General features: G+C 30.6%; 4 protein-coding genes across 4 annotated transcripts; 3 read left to right on the forward strand and 1 right to left on the reverse strand.

The window, feature by feature from the left end:
- LOC126662035 (uncharacterized) lies at positions 1-806 on the forward strand. Its single transcript, XM_050355922.1, has 2 exons — positions 1-323; positions 416-806. Exons 1-2 carry the CDS (start codon positions 1-3, stop codon positions 804-806), a joined length of 714 nt encoding a protein of 237 aa, XP_050211879.1.
- Positions 807-1,382: 576 nt separating this feature from the next.
- Positions 1,383-5,128, forward strand: LOC126661381 (glutathione S-transferase DHAR2-like). Its single transcript, XM_050355216.2, has 6 exons — positions 1,383-1,499; positions 1,607-1,697; positions 2,546-2,689; positions 3,185-3,302; positions 3,414-3,554; positions 4,874-5,128. Exons 1-6 carry the CDS (start codon positions 1,442-1,444, stop codon positions 4,958-4,960), a joined length of 639 nt encoding a protein of 212 aa, XP_050211173.1. The 5' UTR covers positions 1,383-1,441; the 3' UTR covers positions 4,961-5,128.
- Positions 5,129-5,938: 810 nt separating this feature from the next.
- Positions 5,939-9,391, forward strand: LOC126660773 (glutathione S-transferase DHAR2-like). The gene is made up of 6 exons (XM_050354437.2): positions 5,939-6,051; positions 6,174-6,264; positions 7,269-7,415; positions 7,923-8,040; positions 8,141-8,281; positions 9,133-9,391. Exons 1-6 carry the CDS (start codon positions 5,994-5,996, stop codon positions 9,214-9,216), a joined length of 639 nt encoding a protein of 212 aa, XP_050210394.1. The 5' UTR covers positions 5,939-5,993; the 3' UTR covers positions 9,217-9,391.
- An 8,831-nt stretch (positions 9,392-18,222) lies between these two features.
- LOC126661124 (uncharacterized) lies at positions 18,223-19,973 on the reverse strand. Its single transcript, XM_050354915.2, has 3 exons — positions 19,864-19,973; positions 19,650-19,755; positions 18,223-18,616 (listed from the first exon to the last, which is right to left on the reverse strand). Exons 1-3 carry the CDS (start codon positions 19,894-19,896, stop codon positions 18,444-18,446), a joined length of 312 nt encoding a protein of 103 aa, XP_050210872.1. The 5' UTR covers positions 19,897-19,973; the 3' UTR covers positions 18,223-18,443.
- Between the last annotated feature and the right edge of the window lie 465 nt (positions 19,974-20,438).

Below are 20,438 nucleotides of genomic sequence, written 5' to 3' on the forward strand. Positions count from 1 at the left end.
ATGCATTTATTCAAGTATGAGTTAGGGAATGGTAAAAGATTCTCTTTCTGGTATGATCCATGGTTAGAAGAAAAATCAGTAGTTCAACTTTTCCCTAGCATTAACATAAAAGATGCAGATATCTCTAAAGCTGCAGTTGTTAAAGATCTGTGGAGTAGAGGCCAGTGGTCTTTGCCTGACCCCATAGATGAGAATACTGCTACTGGGTGGAACTACATTAGAAGGCATGCTGCTATAGAAGAGGATAAGGAAGATACTGTCACATGGAAAGCAAATGCTAGTGGAAGTTTACTATTAGTAGCACCTGGAAGAAATTGCTTCCTGTTATTGATGATGTGCCTTGGTATAGACTTGTTTGGTTCAAAGGGAATATTCCCAGGAATTCTTTTATTGCTTGGTTAGCCCTCCTTAATAGGCTACATACCAAGGATAAGCTATGCAAATGGAGTATAATAGCAGATGATATCTGCTGCTTCTGTAATCATCAGATGGAGTGTACCAGTCATCTGTTTTTTGAGTGTAGTTTTACCAAAGCCATTTGGAGGAAAATTCTGGAGTATTTGGGTTTTAGTAGAGAAGGTTATACATGGAGGAGAGAAGTAAGTTTCTTCATCAGAAGAACTAAAGGGAAATCTAATATTGCAAGAGTGAGGAAGATGTGCTTCTGTGCAGCAATTTATCAGATTTGGTGCACCAGAAATGACTTAGTCTTCAACCAGAAGCACAAGTCAGTAGAGCAAATTTTCTGCAGTATTAAAAGCATAGTTGAGGCTAGATGTAATGTAACTAGCAGAAGTAGATTCTGATTTTTGTTTTCTGGTTCTTTAACCAGTGTAATTCAGGTGTATCTCTTAAAAAGCAATAAAATTGCTCCTCTTTTGGTGATTTGACAAAAAAAGGGCTTAAATGTACTAAAAAGTTAAAAAAACTAATATATACTTTTAAAAAAAAATCAAATTTTTTTATACTTATTATCTATTTTTTTCATACAAAGTAATCATTGTTCTAATAATGCCACTCTAACCAAAAATAATTGTAGCATTATTTTTTTTAACGAAAACAAATCACAAACAAAACTTGATATATCCTGCAAATTTGACTTCTATTACATAATTTTGCAAAAGACCAAAAGAACAAGAGATATTTTATTATTTTTGTATAAAAAATAAAAAATAAAAAATAAAAATTCACGTTAAATTTTTTGGCAGCTACCTATTATCTTAAAATTAAAAACTAGATAATACTATCAGATATATATCGATCCGACCGCCCTGGTTCGATCTGATTTGGTTTAATTGGTTTGGTTAGTCGAAAAAATGGAATAATCCAGAACTTTACCAAAAAATTGAACATTTAAATAATGCCCAGAGCGATCTGACCTTCATATATTTGTACTGGTAGCTTCAAATCACAGCAGAAACTTTGACAAATAACATAAAAAATGACTTTGGAGATCTGTGTGAAGGCTGCTGCTGGTGCTCCTCATGTTCTTGGAGATTGTAATTTCTTCAATTTCTCTTGACAAAATTTTGGTTTAATTTTAGATTATGGTATGTAATTTTTAATTTTTTTGATTGATTTAGGTTTTCTTTTTTGATTTATGCAGGTCCATTTTCTCAAAGAGTTCTGTTGACTTTAGAAGAGAAGAAAATTTCATACAAATTACACCTCATCAATCTCACTGATAAACCTCAATGGTATATCTCAATCACTCCAATTCATTCTTGGTTAGAAAATAATCTTCTTAATTAGTGTTATTGAACGAACACACTTGGCGTTTTGGACACGAAACTTTATTTTTTTACTAAAATAACACCCTTTTTCGATGTCCGTGTCGGTGCTACCTAGTTGTATAGTACACTTGAACTTATGTATACACCATGTTGATTCCTAGTTTGATTATTATGCTGGTGATGTGATGGGTTCATTGAAGTTTTACCACTTGATTTGCATTGTTTTGTCTGTTTAATACAAAGTTTTGTACCTTTATTTGTCTTGTGCTCTGCCCTTGTGCCCTACATATTTATGTCTGTTTATGTGCTGATATTTGTTTTCTTAATTCAATTATTTAGGTTGTTTACTTTTTGAGTTAGAGTTTGCAACTATAATTTTATGATTTTTACATTTCTAATACATCTCCGCGTTCAAATTCTCATTAGATTTGTCGTGAACAAGCACATAGACCCGTCATATGTTATGTTCAAATATTTAATAATTCAAATAGGGTTGCTAATGGTTGAACCGAACGGTAGATCTTTCGATCATAGAGGCTTGTCGAAAAGTCAGTTCACCCAAAAGTCAATTCGGGACCAAAAATGCTGTATAGCTAGTAAAAGATTGAGAATAGCTGAAAGTATCTAAGTTTTCTTTGGGGACTATTGATTTTAAGTTTTCTCTGGGGACTATTGATTTTAAGTTTTCTTTGGGGACTATTGATTTTAAGTTTTCTTTCAGGACCATGTTTTTGTAACATTTAGAGTACTTTTTAAAACAATCTGTGGACAGTTTAAGAATTCAGCACTGATGTTTGTTGTTTTACTCATAGGTTTTTGGAAATAAGTCCTGAAGGGAAGGTACCAGTTCTAAAAGTTGATGAAAAATGGGTGTCAGACTCTGATGTTATCGTTAAGATTCTCGAGGAGAAGTACCCTGTGCCATCTCTAGTCACTCCTCCAGAATATGCTTCTGTGTAAGGTTTCTTTGTTTCTTCTTGTAGAAATCTTTGTATTAGATTAATATGGTAATCAGTTTATTGTTTTTTTTTTTCATTTTATTCTCTGATTCGATTCTGAGGGTTAGTGATAGATTCTAGTAGTTCTACATTTACCGTCTTGTTCTTAAATCTCTTCTCCAGAATTTGGAATGTGGCTGTGATTCTTATTTCTCTGCTTATAGTGCCTCGCATATTTAAGTAGTTTTGACAGTTGCTCCTTGATAAGTTCATCGCTAGTTAAATTTCCTGATATTTTAACAGAACGCTCGGTAAATTGTTGATTTCACCATGAAAAATGAAGTTTAAATGTGTCAATAAGTACGCTTACTCTACTTTTTATGGATAAATTTGTGGCTTGCTCATGTTCTTGTTTGCTGATGCATTTGTGTAGCTGCATTTATTATTTAATAAATTTGAATTTGAAGGTTTTATGTATTCTTATGTTTGCAATTTTATGATTTGAGACTGCAGAGGTTCAAAGATGTTTTCTGCCTTTGTCAAATTCTTGAAGAGCAAAAATCCCGATGATGGATCAGAACAGGCCGTGCTTGTGGAATTGAAGGCCTTGGAAGAGCATCTTAAGGCGCATGTATGTTCACACTTGAAACCCAAACATAAATCGAGTAAAAATGTATTTTTTAATTTCTCGATTTTGGTATCATAAAATTATGTAAATTAATTTATTGGAGCTTTGAATCAGGGTCCATTCATTGCTGGAGAAAAGGTCACTGCTGCCGATTTGAGCTTGGCACCAAAGCTGTATCATCTTGAGGTTGCTCTTGGCCATTTTAAGAAGTGGACTGTACCCGAAGATTTAACTCATGTCAAAGACTACATGAAGGTATGTAGTTGCTAATGTTTTATCATTTTCACATAACTCCAGTTATCGTTGGTTGCAGACTTTTCGCTTGAAAAATTTGAATGATGGAATTTAAATTTCCACATCAAGAATACTTGATATCTAAGTAGCACGGAAACGGAAACGGGAAACGGACACGACACGAAACGGACACGGGGAAACGACATTTTTTAAAAATGAAGGACACGAAACGTGGGGGAAACGTGTAAATATTAAAAATATAAGGGTATTTTTACAATTTTTAAAACTTCACATATATATATATATAAATATTATACAAGATAATCTATATAAAAATTATATATAAAAATTATATTTTTGTGATATTTCATATAAATAAATAATTATAAATAAAATTATTAATATTCATTTTTAAAACTATTAATTCACTGTAAAAAAAGTTAATAAAATGAATAACCAAAATTCAAGCCCTAATTATACATAAATTAGTTTGTTAAAATAGATAGTTCAAGCCCACAGTCAACTAAACCTAATTATAATAAACACAAGCAAACAACAAAATTTGGTCATCGTCGCCATATGCTGCTTCTTCTTCTTGAAACCTCTGTATCTTTTCTGTACATGCACAGCTCCTTGTTTTGAAATTAAAATTCTTCAAAAATATAAAAATTTTACATTCATCTTATACCACCAATTCTAAAATCAGATCCAAAAAAATTATGAATTTACAATTCCTTCAAGCTAACCTCCGATGAGCGGTGCGGTGACATTTTCAGACGAGCAGATGAAGTATAAATCAGAAATAATTGACAAGAGAATTAATTTGAGTTTCTGAAACAGAGGGGTGATTTTTAATATGAGAGAATTTCCCATGTCTTTTTTTGCTTAATTGCAGATTGGTCCGAAACGTTTTGGGTGAGTTTCCCTAACGTTCCCGTTTCGGAAACGTTAGGAAACGCAGAAACGTTGGCACATCAACGTTTCCGTGCTTCCTAGCTTGATATGCCCTTCTGTATTGATTGTGCCACATAAAAGACCCATGCCCCTGCCTCCTTACATCACTCTTTCTTCCTCGGTCTCTGTTGTGATCAAAACCAATACACTGGTTGATTTTCAATTTTCATTTTTCACAAGTACGGAATCTACCGGCATTTACCAATCAATAAGCCTTGTGTTTTCCAGAGAAATAGTCTTTAGTGTTATTAATGCACTTGAATTTCACTCATTGTGTTTGTTAAAATTTGTCGACGTGTGTTTGCTGGTGTGTTTGCGTTTATTGAGATTGTTTTCAATTTCTCAGTATGCTATACAACGAACTCACGGAAATGTTTGTTTTGCAGTTGATGTTCTCTCGTGAATCTTTCGAGAAGACCAAAGCTTCAAAGGAACATATGATTGCAGGGTGGGAGCCTAAGGTCAATCCATGAACACAGTTACAACTTATACGAGTCAAACTCGAGCTATGAAATGTAACAGAAAACTGTATACGACACCTTAAAACCAAACTGAATGCTGATGGTTCTGTGTACTATACAAATACTAATAAAAAAACGATAATATTGTAGTATTGATATTACTACTGTTTGATTAGGCAATGGCTGCATTTCTTCATCAGATATTAAAATCATATTTGTTCTTGCTTAGGCATATCGCTTTATGTCAAATCATCATCAATTATTTGGTCCATTTTCTGAATATTTTACACATTCGTAGCTGCTTTCGATTTAGTTTAATGAAACTTTTTTAATAAAAGAAAAGTTCATATTTGTTGCTGTGACCTGTACTAAAAAAATTAATGTCAATACTGATCTCTTTGTGTTTGTGGTACTTCAAATCACATTATTTTGGCTGAAAAACTAAACAAAACGATTACATTTGTTTTCGAGTTGATGGGTACGTCCGCACGATTTTTTCTAGGGGCGCATGTTAGGGCTGGCTCCACGTCGAGATGGAATTCGATTTAAAAAAAAAAAATAAAGATAGGAATTATTGTGAATTCCGACTATAAAAATGTTAAGCTCGGAGTGCCGGAAGCTATCATAAGAACCTCTCATTTTACAGACTTCAATTATTAACTTCAAGATATTTCCATCAAAAAATAAAATAAAATTCAAGATATAATATAAAAATCTCTTACAGAAATAAAGTGATTGTATCTTAAATGTTATAAACGTGAAATGAATAAAAAAATAATAAAACCAAAAGTACTTAATAATTAAAAATAGAAACAGACTTTTGTTGTTTACCTTTTAAAAAATCCCAAAAGCCAGTGCCTACCTGTAATAATTTAACTGGTCAATTATAGACCAACCATATGAGTTTGGTTCGGTTCAATTGACCCAGCTTGTTTTTTTTTATCCGGTTCAACCTTAACAAACTGCCACTATAAAATGAGGCCTAGCTCCTTATCTTCTTCATCTCACTCAAATTCCACTCATAAAAAAATCTCACAAAAGAAAAATGCCGTTCGAGATATGTGTGAAGGCGGCCGCCGGTGAACCTGATCTTCTCGGAGATTGTATGCTTTCTTTGTAAAACTCTCATAATTTTAATTTTTTTTTCTCTGTTGAATTCAGAATTTGGAGTGATTAATGATTATGCATTTGAAATTCAACTTTCAATTGAATTTTAAATTTTCAGGTCCGTTTTGTCAGAAAGCTCTGTTGACTCTGGAAGAGAAGAAGATTCCGTACACTTATAAATTGGTCAATCTCAGTGACAAGCCACAGTGGTATATTTTCTGAATCATTGATTTAATGATTATGTTTTCTTTATGGTTTGTGTGAAGCGTGTGAGCTAATTATATCTGTTTATGCGTTGAATTCAGTCTATAAATAGTGAAAAAACACTTTGAAAATTCTTGCTTTTCTTCAACAAAACGAGCTCAAAGTAGCTATTTTAGTTAATTTGAAATCTTTTAACTCATTTTATCAAACATGATGGAATTCTAACGCTAGATCTCAAAGTTCGAGATAATTTAGTTTTAAACAAAGGGCCAAGGCGTTTCCTAAACTTGTGTCTCGAGGTTAAATAAATACAGTTTAACTTTTTTATCAATTAGATCACGAACTTGTGTTTTCAGGGACAAATTGACCACTTTAATCAATTAGTTTTCTAAATTTGTGTTTTGAGACCGGATAAATCCGCATTTGAGATATACATTATATGAAACTAAATTAAGAGAGTTTGACTAATAAAATTAAAAATGACTTAAAATGATTTATTTGACCCGAAAAAACAAATTTGAGATCTAATTAATCCAAAAAGTTAAAATGTATTTAATTGACCTAGAGACACAAGTTTAAAGGTCGCATTGACCCTTTGTTCATTTAGTTGTAGCATATGATTCCATTTTAAGCAATGGTCAACCTAACCCTTGAACTTGTGTTTGTGGATCAAACAAATCACTTCTACTCAAACTTGTGCTTCGGGGTCAAAAATGTCATTTTTAACTTTTTTAGTCAATTAAATTCCTAACTCTCTTAATTTAGGTTAAATAACCCCTTATCTGTGTATAGATCTCAAACGTGTGACTTCTTTGACCACGAAATACGAGTTTGAGGATCTAATTGACTAAAAATAATTAAAAATGACTTATTTGATTTCAAGGTACGAGTTCGAGGACCTGGTTGACCCATTGTTCATTTTATTTTCTTTTATTGTTTTTTGAATTATTGTCTGTATTTGCTTATATGGATTTTGAAACTTAGCTGAGGTTTATTGCTGTGTTGATAGGTTTTTGCAGGTTTGCCCTGAAGGGAAGGTGCCTGCTCTCAAATGTGATGATGACAAATTTGTGCTAGACTCTGATGTCATTGTTGGGCTTCTGGAGGAGAAATATCCTGAGCCATCTCTGGTTACTCCTCCTGAATTTGCTTCTGTGTAAGCATATCCGCTTTCGCTTCTGGTAGATTCTATGTTTATATTTCGTTGATCCGGCCGCCTTTTTAAATCTTTACCAGATGAAATGATGGTATGGGAATTATGGTTGTACATATTTGCTTTGCTGTTCTTGAATTACGTTCGCGTTCTATAGTTTCTTTAAAAATCTGCTTATTGAGAAGTTCGTTTTGTCGTTACAATTACATTAATCTTCAAGATTCCTTTCTTATTGATTGCCATTTTTGTCATAATATGCTTGGAGAAAATACATCCTGCTAATCTTTTGTTAGATCTGGGAAATTAACTTTAAATGTACATGTAACTTCATTTTTATTCTCTTGTTTAGCATAAAATCTTGCTAGAAGATGCTTTACGTTAAGCTCAAATATTTGTCTCTTTGCTCATGCTCCTGTCTTAATGTGAATTTGTATGGTTGCTTTGAATGTCAATGCTCTAAATCTTGGAATGGAATCTCATTTTTATGATCTATATGATTTGAGACTGCAGAGGTTCAGGCATCTTCTCTGCTTTTCTCAAATTCTTGAAGAGCAAGGATCCAAATGACGGATCAGAACAGGCTTTGGTCGCGGAATTGAAGGCATTTGATGAGCATTTGAAAGCACATGTATGTATACAATTGAAATACAATCGTAGATCATTACAGATGCTTATGTTTTGGTGTAGAGCATAAACATAGACACTAATTTAATGGAGCTTTGTATTAGGGTCCATTCATTGCCGCAGAAAAGGTCACCGCTGCTGATTTGAGCTTGACTCCAAAGCTGTACCATCTTGACATTGCTCTTGGCCATTTTAAGAAGTGGTTTGTCCCAGAAGACTTGATTTGTGTCAACGACTATATGAGGGTGGGTATTTGCTGTTAAACTTACACACAGGGACGAAGCTAGAATTTTTTTTTTAGAGGGGCAAAAAAATTATAATTTTTATTTAAAAATTATCATAAAAAATAAAAAAATTTCTAATAAGCTATAACTTAACTGGTATACGCGTTGTACAGTAAATTGTTACATTGTGAGTTCAATTTCTCCCACAAGTGTTTCCGCATTTTTAATTATAAAAATAAAAAATAAATTTAATTTTATCAATAAAAATAACTGAGTCTAATTCAGTATAAAAATATCAAATATTAGTCGCGAATTTCTACACTTCTTTTTATATATTAATAAGAATTAGATTTAGTTAGGTATAAAATATATTTTAATGACATAATTAATTTTTTAATTAAATAAATGATCAATTAAATTAAAGAAATTGTATTAGCTAGATTATATAATGCATATGAGTTTTATAGTGGTGAAATTGTGTAGAAAAGTATTACTCTTATAAATTTTCTATCACTAAACTAAATAAAATTTGGATAATTTTGATTTTTGGAGGGGCAAGTGCCACTGCACACCCCTCCTTATCTCCGTCCTTGCTTACACATACGCTGTAACATTTAGTTATTGTTGGCCAGTATAGTATATCGATTATTTTTCATCGCTGTTTCTTAATGAAATCGAACCAATGTTAAGTAGCCTCCTTTTCATTTGACTATCGCGGTTAAATTTCTCACTATGTTCCTTGAAATGTGCATATTGGTATGTGCTTTTAAGGAATTATGACTCTTTTTTCTCATATGCGCAGTAAGAACTCATGAAAGTTAAGAGTTTAAGGATTTGCCGGGGTAGGCTAATGCATAATCTTTGTTTTGCAGATGATGTTCTCTCGAGAATCTTTCGTGAAGACCAAAGCTGCAAAGGAACATGTAATTGCAGGCTGGGCGCCCAAGGTCGCATAAACGGGTTCCAGGTTATGAGTTCTGCAAACTCTAGCTATGAAATGTAAATGTATTGAGAAGTGTGTGTGTATGACATTCAAAACCAAGCTGGTTCTATCCTCTGTAATAAAATGTCATATAAGAATCTATTTGTAGTGGTTTTTGCTATTAATGAGTAATGGCTGGTTTCTCTAAACTTTAGCTATTAATAAAATATCATATAAGAATCTGTTAGTTCTTGCATGATTTTAGAGTTAAGATGGCAAATGCGTTGGTGTAGGTAGCGACTAGATGGGTAATGAATGGTTGAATTTTCCATTTAAATTTTATACGAGGTCCATATTATTTAGAGCTTTTTACACAAATAACCAACTATCTCAAACATACTACTTTTACACAGGTCCAATCTCTAAAATACGGTACATGGATGATGTAATATCTTTTATACTGTTTACATATATACCCCTCCTCTCATAATTACAATTATTTCCTCTCTCGTCATATTTCTCTCTTTATTTCTACTCAAATTTTCACAAAGCTTCTTCTTCTTCTACTTCTCTATAATCATCTCTGTTCATCTTCAATACAATAGATCAACATTTTCATATTTGCTATTCGCGCTCCATCTCCGCCATTCCACCTTTGTCTCGCAATCAAAGTCATTTTTCCGCTCGTTATTACTATCGCTGTTTTTTATTTTGATTTCATCAAATATGAATTTTATCGATTCTCATCTTCCTCTTCTTTTTCGTTTCAGATCTGTAATTTTTTTTATATAACAATAATTTTTCATTATTAAACATGTATAAAGATTATCTTTTCATGTTGTATAAAAATAATTTTGTGATTTTATGGAATAAAAATCTGTTAAATCTGCATTCTTACTGTGTTTGTTTGTATTTCTGCGCTTTTTTGATTCTGTAGTACGATTTTTAAATGATGGTTGATTGGTTAATTATTGTAATGTTACAATGTTGTTGATTTTATGTTGATATTATGTTGGTAATCAGTTAATATTTTCTTGATTTTAACATTGGCAAATAAGATAATTTTATCTGTGAAATAAGTTAAAAAAAAACGAGACTATATAATGATATGTTAGTATTGTGGAAGAAGACAAATAACCATGTTGAATTGTTCTAACATTACAGTGTTGATACTGTATTGATTTTCGGTTGATATTTTGTTGATTTTAACATTAGTGAAAAAAACAATAATGATGTTAAATTATTGTAATTTTACAATGTTGATGTTGTGTTGATATTGTGTTGATGTTATGTTGATATTGTGTTGATGTTATGTTGATTTTAGCATTAACGAAAAAGACCACATTATATGTGAAATAGATTAAAAAATGAAAACTTAATTTGAAATAAAGTTGAAAAAATAAAAATTAGTGTAAAAAAAGATTGAAAAATTTAAATTACTTAGCTTATTACATGATGTTGATTTTATATTTTATTAAAACTGACGAAAAACGTCAACAGTCAAAAAAAAGTCAAAAGTCAAAAAAGTCAAAAAAATTATATAAAAAAAATATGTGATAAATATTAAGTGCATAAATATAATGGTGAAAAATAAATAATAAAAAAAAAAATAAGAGTTAATATAAAAAGTAAAGTTTTTTAAAAATAGTATATAAGAAAAAGTCGTTATAAAATGTAAAAAATTTAAAAAGGATAATAAAAAAATAAATAACAAAAAAAAACAGTATTTCATATAACAAATCTTTTTATTTTCCCAACCCTAACCCAAGTTATTTCACCAACTTACTCATTTCGTGCGCTGCACATTAGTTATACTTTTATTATTTTTATGGTTGGTATTTGAGATTATTGAATGTAATTTTTTAATTATATATGTATTGAGATTTTATATTTAAAATTGTTACGGATGGTTTTTTTGAACATTTATCGTCATTTATATTTAATATTATATAAATATAGAATTTAAAATTAAATTAGTAATATTAATAAGCTAATGTATATGATCATACAAAGTTGATAAAATATAAAATTCATTAGTTGTATAAGATTTTTAGATCCATCAATTATAACTCCCAAAATTTACATAGGCATGTTATGTGAACTTATTTGATATTATTTATTTAAAATTATACTCTTAATTTATCTTATTTTGTTTAGGTATGATATACATAGTGATTAGTAATATGATGCGCTAATTGATTATTTATATTAATAAATATAAAGTTTATATAATTTATCATATATATATATATACATTTCATTAAGTATAAATATTTATAATTTATAATTTATATTTAAAATAGTCAAACGTAACTTTTAATTTTTATACTTATATGTTATTCAAAACATGATTTTTTAATTTTTTATATTTATGTTATTCATAGAGTACAATATTATTGATAAGAATTAGGAATAATTTTCAAGTGATTAATCAGGAATACGAAAATTTTAATTGTTAAGGTTAAGAAAATATATAAAGATTTTTTATCTTCATGTAAGTTTAAGTGGTTGATTAGGATTAGAGAAGATTCTTAATAGTTAAATTCTGCAAATTATGAAAAGGGTATTTTTATCCATAAATGAAAATATTTGCCCCTAATACACTTTTATATATATTATAAATTATATTAATTAGTATATCTATATTACTTACAGTGATTTTACAATCGATGATTAAAATAGTCTAAATTAACAAAACAGTTATTAGAATGAAAACAAATATAATAGAGTCATTCCTATCAAATAGCACAACTTTTAGCATTTTGTTGCAATTTAAGCACATACTACTCTTTGTTTCAAATACTAGTCCAATTTTTTAAATATTTTTACATTTTAGCCTATGTCCCGTTTCCAGCCATTGGAAACCAATTGCCTCGTCAGTGCCAACATGACCTTTTCCATGCGACGTCGTTTTGGATTATCTTTATCAAATAACACGAACTACCAGTTTGTCTCAAATATTCAATTGCGAGGTGAATAAATTTACATTTTGTGATTCGAATTTTGTTGGTTTTAAAATTAATATTTGAAAAAAAGTCATTAATAGCCTATAACGATTAAACTAAACAAATAAATGTTGAAATCGTAAAATATCCCTTAATGATCAACCAACCCAATAATCACATATCACAAGTGCAATATTTAATCTCACTTCAACATCAAATAATTGACAAATTTATAGTTTTATACAGGCAAAATCTATCTTAAGGTCCCTATATTTTTTTTCTTTATTTGATCCATGTACTTTCGAAAACAATTTTACAAAGGTTTTTTGTTAATAAAAATGCGAAAGTGTGAGACAGCAAATTCGAGTGTTTTTCAAAGTACTAAATAAAAAAACAAAAAAACTTTATAAAATTATTTTCAAAAATACAAGGACCGAGTAAAGAAATAAAAATGTCTAGGGACGAAATTAAGAAAAAATGAAAAATGCAAGGACTTTAAGATATGTTAACCATTTTATATACTGAGACCTAAAAGATGTGCATTTTGAAATCATGTTTAACATTCATTATTGTCCTACATGTCTTATTATGCATCTTGCTCTTTCACTAAATCAATATTCAAAATTGTGCATATGTGACCCTTAACCATAATTTTAACTCCAATATCAACTTGGAATCCAATCAAAATCTTGACACATATGTGATATAAATAACCAAATCTGTATAAAATTTTGGATCAAAAAATTTTATGTTGTCATTTTGCTAAAACGGTTCTCTGACCGGTTTAGATTGTAGAAGCGGTCATATGACCGCTCCTCGTAAACTTTTTGGCACTTGACATGTTCTCTGGACAGAAGAGGTTGTAGGTCAGGTCCATTCTAAAAAAAGGCTAGGGAATATCAAATATTCTCCTGTATCTACTAGCATATGCTTCTCATCTAGTTATCCCCAAATAAATTGATTTATCAGTGATCCAATTAAATCTAAGTGATGTTGTTTCAATTATAGACATTGTAATCCATCTTCTGTACCACTAACACAAAATCTCTTTTGCAATGTCATGATTTTTTTTAATCAAAATCCAACAATGCTCAAACAAACTTTTAACTCAATAAACTCAGAAAGCATTTAACAAATTTGATTTTATTATAGAATATCAAAAGAGTATACAGAAATTATCTCAATCATTGTTTTTTAGTCAATCAACCAAGGGTTTTTTAGATAAATACCAAAAAAAGATAAAATATTCTCAAGAATACTACCTCAAAATCGTTTTTTGAAAAATACAATCTGAACTTTTTTTTTGCAAAAACGACTTTTGTTATTCTCAAAAATATATTTTTTAATCTCAGAAATACGATTTTGGTTACCCAACGGTATACTAACACTGTTGGTTAACCAACAAACAAAACTATTACAAATTCAAATCTCCATTTTCATTAAACTAGTTGAAAATCCTATTACAAATCCCTCCATCTTCATCACAGCCACATCAACCGTCAAATAAAATCTAAATCGTCTTTTTAAAATTTAAAATTATTAATTAACCATTTGTTAACCAACATTGTACTAAAAACAAGATCATTAATGTACTTTTAGTACACCATTAGTTAAATAGCAACAAAATAAAATTCAACAACAGTTAACTAACGTTTTTATTAATAATATATTCAAAATAACATTGATTACATGTTACTCAACGGTGTACCTAATGTTAACCATTGGTAACTTAACACCCAAAAATATTACAATTCTCATAAGCAATTTTTCAAACAGTTAGAGTGCAGGCAGTGCAACACCAAAAATCAAACCACCACCACATCACCACAATCGTTCATAAAAGAAAAATTAGTAACTAACGATTGGTAAAATAGCAAAAAAATAAATTTTATCACAACAGATCCGCCATCTCCGGCGACGACAACCAGTTACCTAACGATTTTATGAATAATATATTCAAAATAAAATTTATTACAAAGTTACCCAATTGGTTACCCAATAGTAACCATTAGTTACCCAACACCTAAAAACATTACAATTCTCATAAGCATTTCTTCAAACACCTAGAGTGCAGGCTGATCATCAATTTCGCTTCTCGCAGTCTCGCATAACTATGAATAATATATTCAAAATAAAATTTATTACAAATTATCCAACGATTTACCTAATGTTAACCATTGGTTACCCAACACCCAAAAACATTACAATTCTCATAACTCAAACAACAAAAAAATGAGCAAATCCATAAACATTTTACGTTGTCGCAGCACCGCTATCCCCTTCTCCAAGCAGATCTCCTTGGCTAATTCACTGAATGGCATCAGCCTCATCTTCTCTACAAGTTATCCAACGGTTTACCTAATGTTAGCCATTGGTTACCCAAACACTCAAAAACATTACAATTCTCATAAGCATTTCCTCAAACACTTAGAGTGCAGGTTGTGCAACACCAAAAATCAAAAATTGTTGTAGCTTCTTGATCGACATCAAAGACCAGCAAAACACTCAAACAACAAAAAAATAACAGATCCATAAATATCCACGACAATCTACCACCAACCTCCATAATGAACCCAACAAAACTCAAGAAGTAGAGTTGAAATTAACCATTACTTTAAAAATAATAGAAAAAAATGGAGTAGAGCTTCTTCATCATGGAGAATTATCCCATTCTTGTTGTGGGGTGTTAAAAGAAAGAGATTTGTCTATGAAAACCTTTCTCACCGCCACGCTTCTTCATCTCCGCTCCGTCGTCACCGCTGCCGCTTCAGTCATGGCGGAATGCGATTTCCGGCGAAGAAATTTAAATTCTGTTGGCAAACCTAGTAATGAAAGGAGAAGGCGACCTCTGCTTCAGTGATGGCGGAGGAATGGTGTCGAAGGTTGCCGCTTTTTTGGTTATGTTAGGGTTTGAACTGAATTTTTAATTGAAGAACAAAAAAACAAGATCGTATTTGTCAAAACCAGAAAGTATAGAAATCAAAAAAAAAGAAAAGAAGGTCTAAATCTCTAAAATGAAACTTAGGACCGTATTTATCTAATTAATTTGGCTGATTCCCGTTTTTCCTCTAATTAACTCATCAACCAAAAGCAGCAATATACTACTAAAAAAACTAGGAATACAACCCCAAAGGGCTACACAGAAGCCCAAAGGCACAAGACTAGCCCACAGGGCCTGCAAGCACTAACTAAGACCCTGCAGACACAAGGATTGGCTAAACTAAACAACATTAGCTTAGTTAAGCTTAGCTCTTACATCAAAAGTAATCCTGGACACAACTTGATCAGTATTCTGCACTTTGCTATTGAAAACAGGGTAATTGATCCTGACCATCATTGAACTTTCGAGTTTTTTCATTTCAGTCACTAAACTATTTTTTTTTTCATTTTGGTCATTGAACTTTCATTTTTTTTCATTTTGGTATTTCAGACCAAAAATGCTTAGGTGGCAGCCGGAAATTGACATGTGACAACCGGATTTTATAAGTTTTACTTTGAAAATTTATCATACATACATAATTTTACTTTGAAAATGAATTTTTCGATCAAATAATGCATATATGGCAAGTTTTCAGGTTAAAAAAAATTAATTATGTCTGCCACCTAAGCATTTTTGGCCTGAAAATACCAAAATGAAAAAAAATGAAAGTTCAGTGATCAAAATGAAAAAAAATAGTTTAGTGACTGAAATGAAAAAACTCGAAAGTTCAGTGATCTTCAGGATCAATTACCCATTGAAAACAGCATCATTCCTTGCTTTCCATAAGTGATAAACTGCTGCATTAAACCAGAGCCTTCTTGCTTTGGCTTTCACAGATCTTCCTCTATCTCTTCTTGAGAGATAACTAATTTTCCTTCTCCAACTCAGCTTCTGTCTTAGTTCTCCAAAAATGCTTAGTATTCTATTCCAAACATTCGAAGAAAAACTACACTCAAAGAACAGATGACCAATAGATTCAGTCTGAGAGTTGCATATATGACGAGTGTTGGACTGGACTACTCCAATTCATCAATTTATCCTTAGTGTTTAATCTCCTTTTAGATCCATCCAAGTGATAAAAGAGTGTCTGGGGATTAAGCCAGGATACCAGATAATAGAATACCAAGGGACTCTCATTTGCACAGGGCTAAGGCTTCTCCAGGCACTACTCAAAGAGAACTTACCACTTTGCTCGCCATTCAACTTAATCATATCTGGAACCTGATTTCTAACTTTGAAGTTGCTAGTCACATAGCTCCAAGCAAATTGGGTTTGCTCATCCATTGGATCAGGAAGAGCCCACCTGTTATTTCTCCACACATCAGAAACTTTGGCCTCTTAAGGAATATCAGCATCCACTAAGTTAACTTCTGGAAACTTATCTTTAATAGACATGCCATTCATCCAGGGGTCAAACTAGAATGAGAAGGCTTTCCCATTACTGAAAACACAAGAGAATAGGTGCTTAACCTTATCTCTAATCATCAAGATTTTTCTCCAAATCCAAGAGCAGTCATGAGGCTTTTCTATCCCCTAGAAGCTTAATTTTTTCAGCTTGTTTGCAGAATGACTCTCGGCAACGAATATCTCAATCATTTATCTTACTAAGGCTTCATACGTTCTTCCATATAGTATAAAGTATATTGATCTCCATCATAAAAATTCACTTTACAAATATTCAGACCTGCGGATCAACGAGTTTTGACATTTTAAAATTGGTGGTTTTTTTATTTTCAAATATATTTTTTGGTTCATTTTTTATATCAAGTAATCTCATGTTCAAATTACGGATCCGAAAGTTTTTTTTCTATAATAATCATAAATGCATGCAGACTAAATCTGAAAACAAATCGAACTATAATACCAGTTATCAACACACCTTAGAGTTAAATATCGTAAATGTTATAAATCATCAGATCACCTGCATTTAATTTGATGTTTGTATGTTACATCATAACCCTAGATCAGATGATTCCGGCAGCTGCATGCACCCAAGCAAGTGCAAAAATAACAACGTTAATTAGGATTATCATCCAAAAGCTAACCAATCAGAAAAACAAAACCATAAAGCAGGCAGACAAGTGTGGTGTCTGATCATATACCCCACGAGTAAACACATGATATATAATATAATGGTCCGAATTGATAATTGATATGATGTAGTCGTTGATTAATTTTAGACTTGTAGAACCCGCAAACATCTTCTTCATAATAAAGGAAATGATCATGATTGGCATATAACCAGGGAATATTGCCGGAAATGAATTAATTGTAAGGAGGACACAAAATTTCATATTAATAAGGGCGAAATTCTGAATCACACAACTGTATTGTACCTTGAAAGTTCGAGAGCCCTATAAACTTGATAGTGTGTACTTCATAATCACAATCACAAGCTTTTGAGTCATTTCCATAATTACATTAAATAGTTGGATGATTGAACTGTTCACACTTAGTATTACTATCACTTTGTAAAAGAAATGGACTATATTACATCTAGAGAAGAATTACTTTGTTGGTGTATGAACTTTCTTGAAAATACTATTTGAGTATTTGAATTTTTATATTTATTTAAATTAGTATTTCAATTTTTAAAATATATATCAATCAATTATTTTTCGTTTTTTTTCCTAATCAACCGTGTACTAAAAGATAAAGTAAGCTCTATATCGGCAACTTAATGATGGTAGTGTACACAAATTACTTGCCTATGTAACAAATCATACCAAAAAAGCGATAAAATAATTTTATATATCCACAATCTTGACTATTTTGGCAGATATATTCTTAAAAATAGATTTTATTAATATTTTTTACTAATTTAACGAATTGGGACAATAAATATCCAAAATATATCTAAAGTGATTATATGAATTTATTTAAATGATTCAGTTATGAAAGAGAAACTCCATAACTTTGCTTGGATTGTGGTTTGGATATGAATGTTCTAACTCGTCAAATCAATGAACCATATTGTTCAATTCTTTTAGGGATATATTTCTTAAAGTAGTCAAAATTATATATTTAGAAGTATTTTGCCTAAAAAACTTATACTTATTTTTAACTTTTTTAATAGTCTTATAATTGAAAAACTGATAAAAAAACAGTTGGTTCATATACAAATATATGAAATGTTGATAAGGCATTGATGTGGCATATAGAGCATGAGTTGTTACATATAATTCCATATTGTAATTATGGACCACACGTACATCAAATTGTGTTTGTTTTGGAGTGAGTGGATTTTCTTGGAAGGGAGCCAATAATACCAATTATATATCAGAAAGGAAAGAATCTATTATTATTACTATTATTATTATTTATTTATTATTATTATTATTTAATTGAATCATCAGAATGTTTAGTAGAGGATTCTGATTCTGATTCTGAGATCATCTTCTGTATCATTTTACTTGTTTCTTCCTCCGACATTCTATCATCATCTTTGCTTTTCGATCGACCATAAGCTTCGAAGAATTCTTTGTTCTCTTTCTCTAGCTCATTCCAAACTGCATAATTATAAAATTTTCATGTCAATATATTATATAGTTTCATTTCAATCACGTAAAATAATATCTTCATGTATTATATTAATGAATACCATGAGATGAAATTAAGCTACTTATGGCTATTTGCACAAAAGACTTCAGTATTTATTTTTGTGGATAATGATAAGCTTATTTGAACGACCACAAGATGTGGCAGGCAACAACAAAGGAGCTACAAATCCAAAAAACAATGATTATTATCTTTATTAATTTTGAATACGTATTGTTCATCAAAAAAATTGAAAATGTTTTTTCATTTTTTATTTTTACAGTTATAAACTATTAATTTTGAATGAGAATCTGTTAGATTATGTTTATGTTGGATTTACATACATGTTTTTTATAGGATCTCTTTTTTTTTTCCTCTCTAATTCAATATTATCATATTCCAGTCCATCCCATAATTTTTTTATGTGAATTTAATTCACCACATAAAGTCATAAACTATTCATTTATAACGTGACACATAGTATAAATGAATGAATGAACAATCACAATAAAATATTTTAAATTTAGTTAAATAAATATCAATTAATGTGATTGGTTCATTCATTCATTTAGTATCATTTATGTGTCTAGTGATATAAGAATGGTTTAGGATCCTATACAAAAAACTGAGTTTATATAAAAAAATCCGTGGTTCATAATCATGAGAAGTGAACTAAGTTCATGCAAAAATTTCTTAATCAATCAAGCCTGGGATCATTAGGGTTTATAAAAAATAATAGTTTTAGTTAAAACTAGGTCAGCCCTAGCAACAGCTGAACCTGGTTAAATATATCAGCGTATGCAACTTGGATTTTCTTGCTAGCTAATATCCTCTTGATCACACATCATGTCATAAGTGTTTAAAAGATAGAAAAATAACAGGAATACGAGTTCTATATTGTTAAATTTGTACTTGTATTAACAACAAATATATCAATCATGACATGATTGACTGACTTCTGATGAAAAAAGAGTGAAAAATAGGTAAAAAGATGAGAAAACAGACCTGTGGAGGTGATGACAGGCGTAATATTTGCATGTTTGGAGAGAGCTTCGATGCACTCTTGTTTTGTCATATGAAAAATCAAGCACTTCTCAATAAGGTGGTGCACCTAAACAAATGAAACCATCATCATCATCATCAAGATCACAGACTTGAACAACAAGAAACAGAAACAAATATACTAGTATATGTATATATAATAATTAAGTCTAAGTACCATGTGTATGTATGAAGCAGAGGAGTCTCCCATGAACTACTATACTGTGCAGCTTAAGGAATTAAAATGTAATGATCGATATCAGGGGGTGCAATGCAGAGATTATAATTATAGAAAAGTGAGGGGGTAATGGTGGGGTGAGATGGATTCAGCAGTCCCACGTGAGAGATGGATAATCATTGGTTGGGAGGGGATTAGGGCAGATTTGTTACTGAGTATTCTTTTGTCTTGTAGGATTATCATTTTAGTCACCCCCTCCACGTGAACAATGGGCCCCTTCCAATTCAAATTTCATTTTTTAAAAAATTAAGTTAAATTAAATTTTATTTATAATAAAATTAAATTATACAAAAATTCTTTGATATATTGGATTTTTAAAATCTTTGATTTTATAATTTCATTTGAAAATTAAAATTATTTTATAATCTAATTTAAATTAAATTTATAGTTTGATTTGTATTAATCATCGAAACTTCATATCTCGAACATGAAAAATATTTGTATGAATTTATAATAAGGCTAATGAACTGAAAAAACCCTGATCTTTATTTTGGTTTTTAATTTCATCTCGACGT

Source organism: Mercurialis annua, linkage group LG8 (assembly GCF_937616625.2).
Source record: "Mercurialis annua linkage group LG8, ddMerAnnu1.2, whole genome shotgun sequence".
In the NCBI taxonomy this organism is placed as follows: domain Eukaryota; kingdom Viridiplantae; phylum Streptophyta; class Magnoliopsida; order Malpighiales; family Euphorbiaceae; genus Mercurialis; species Mercurialis annua.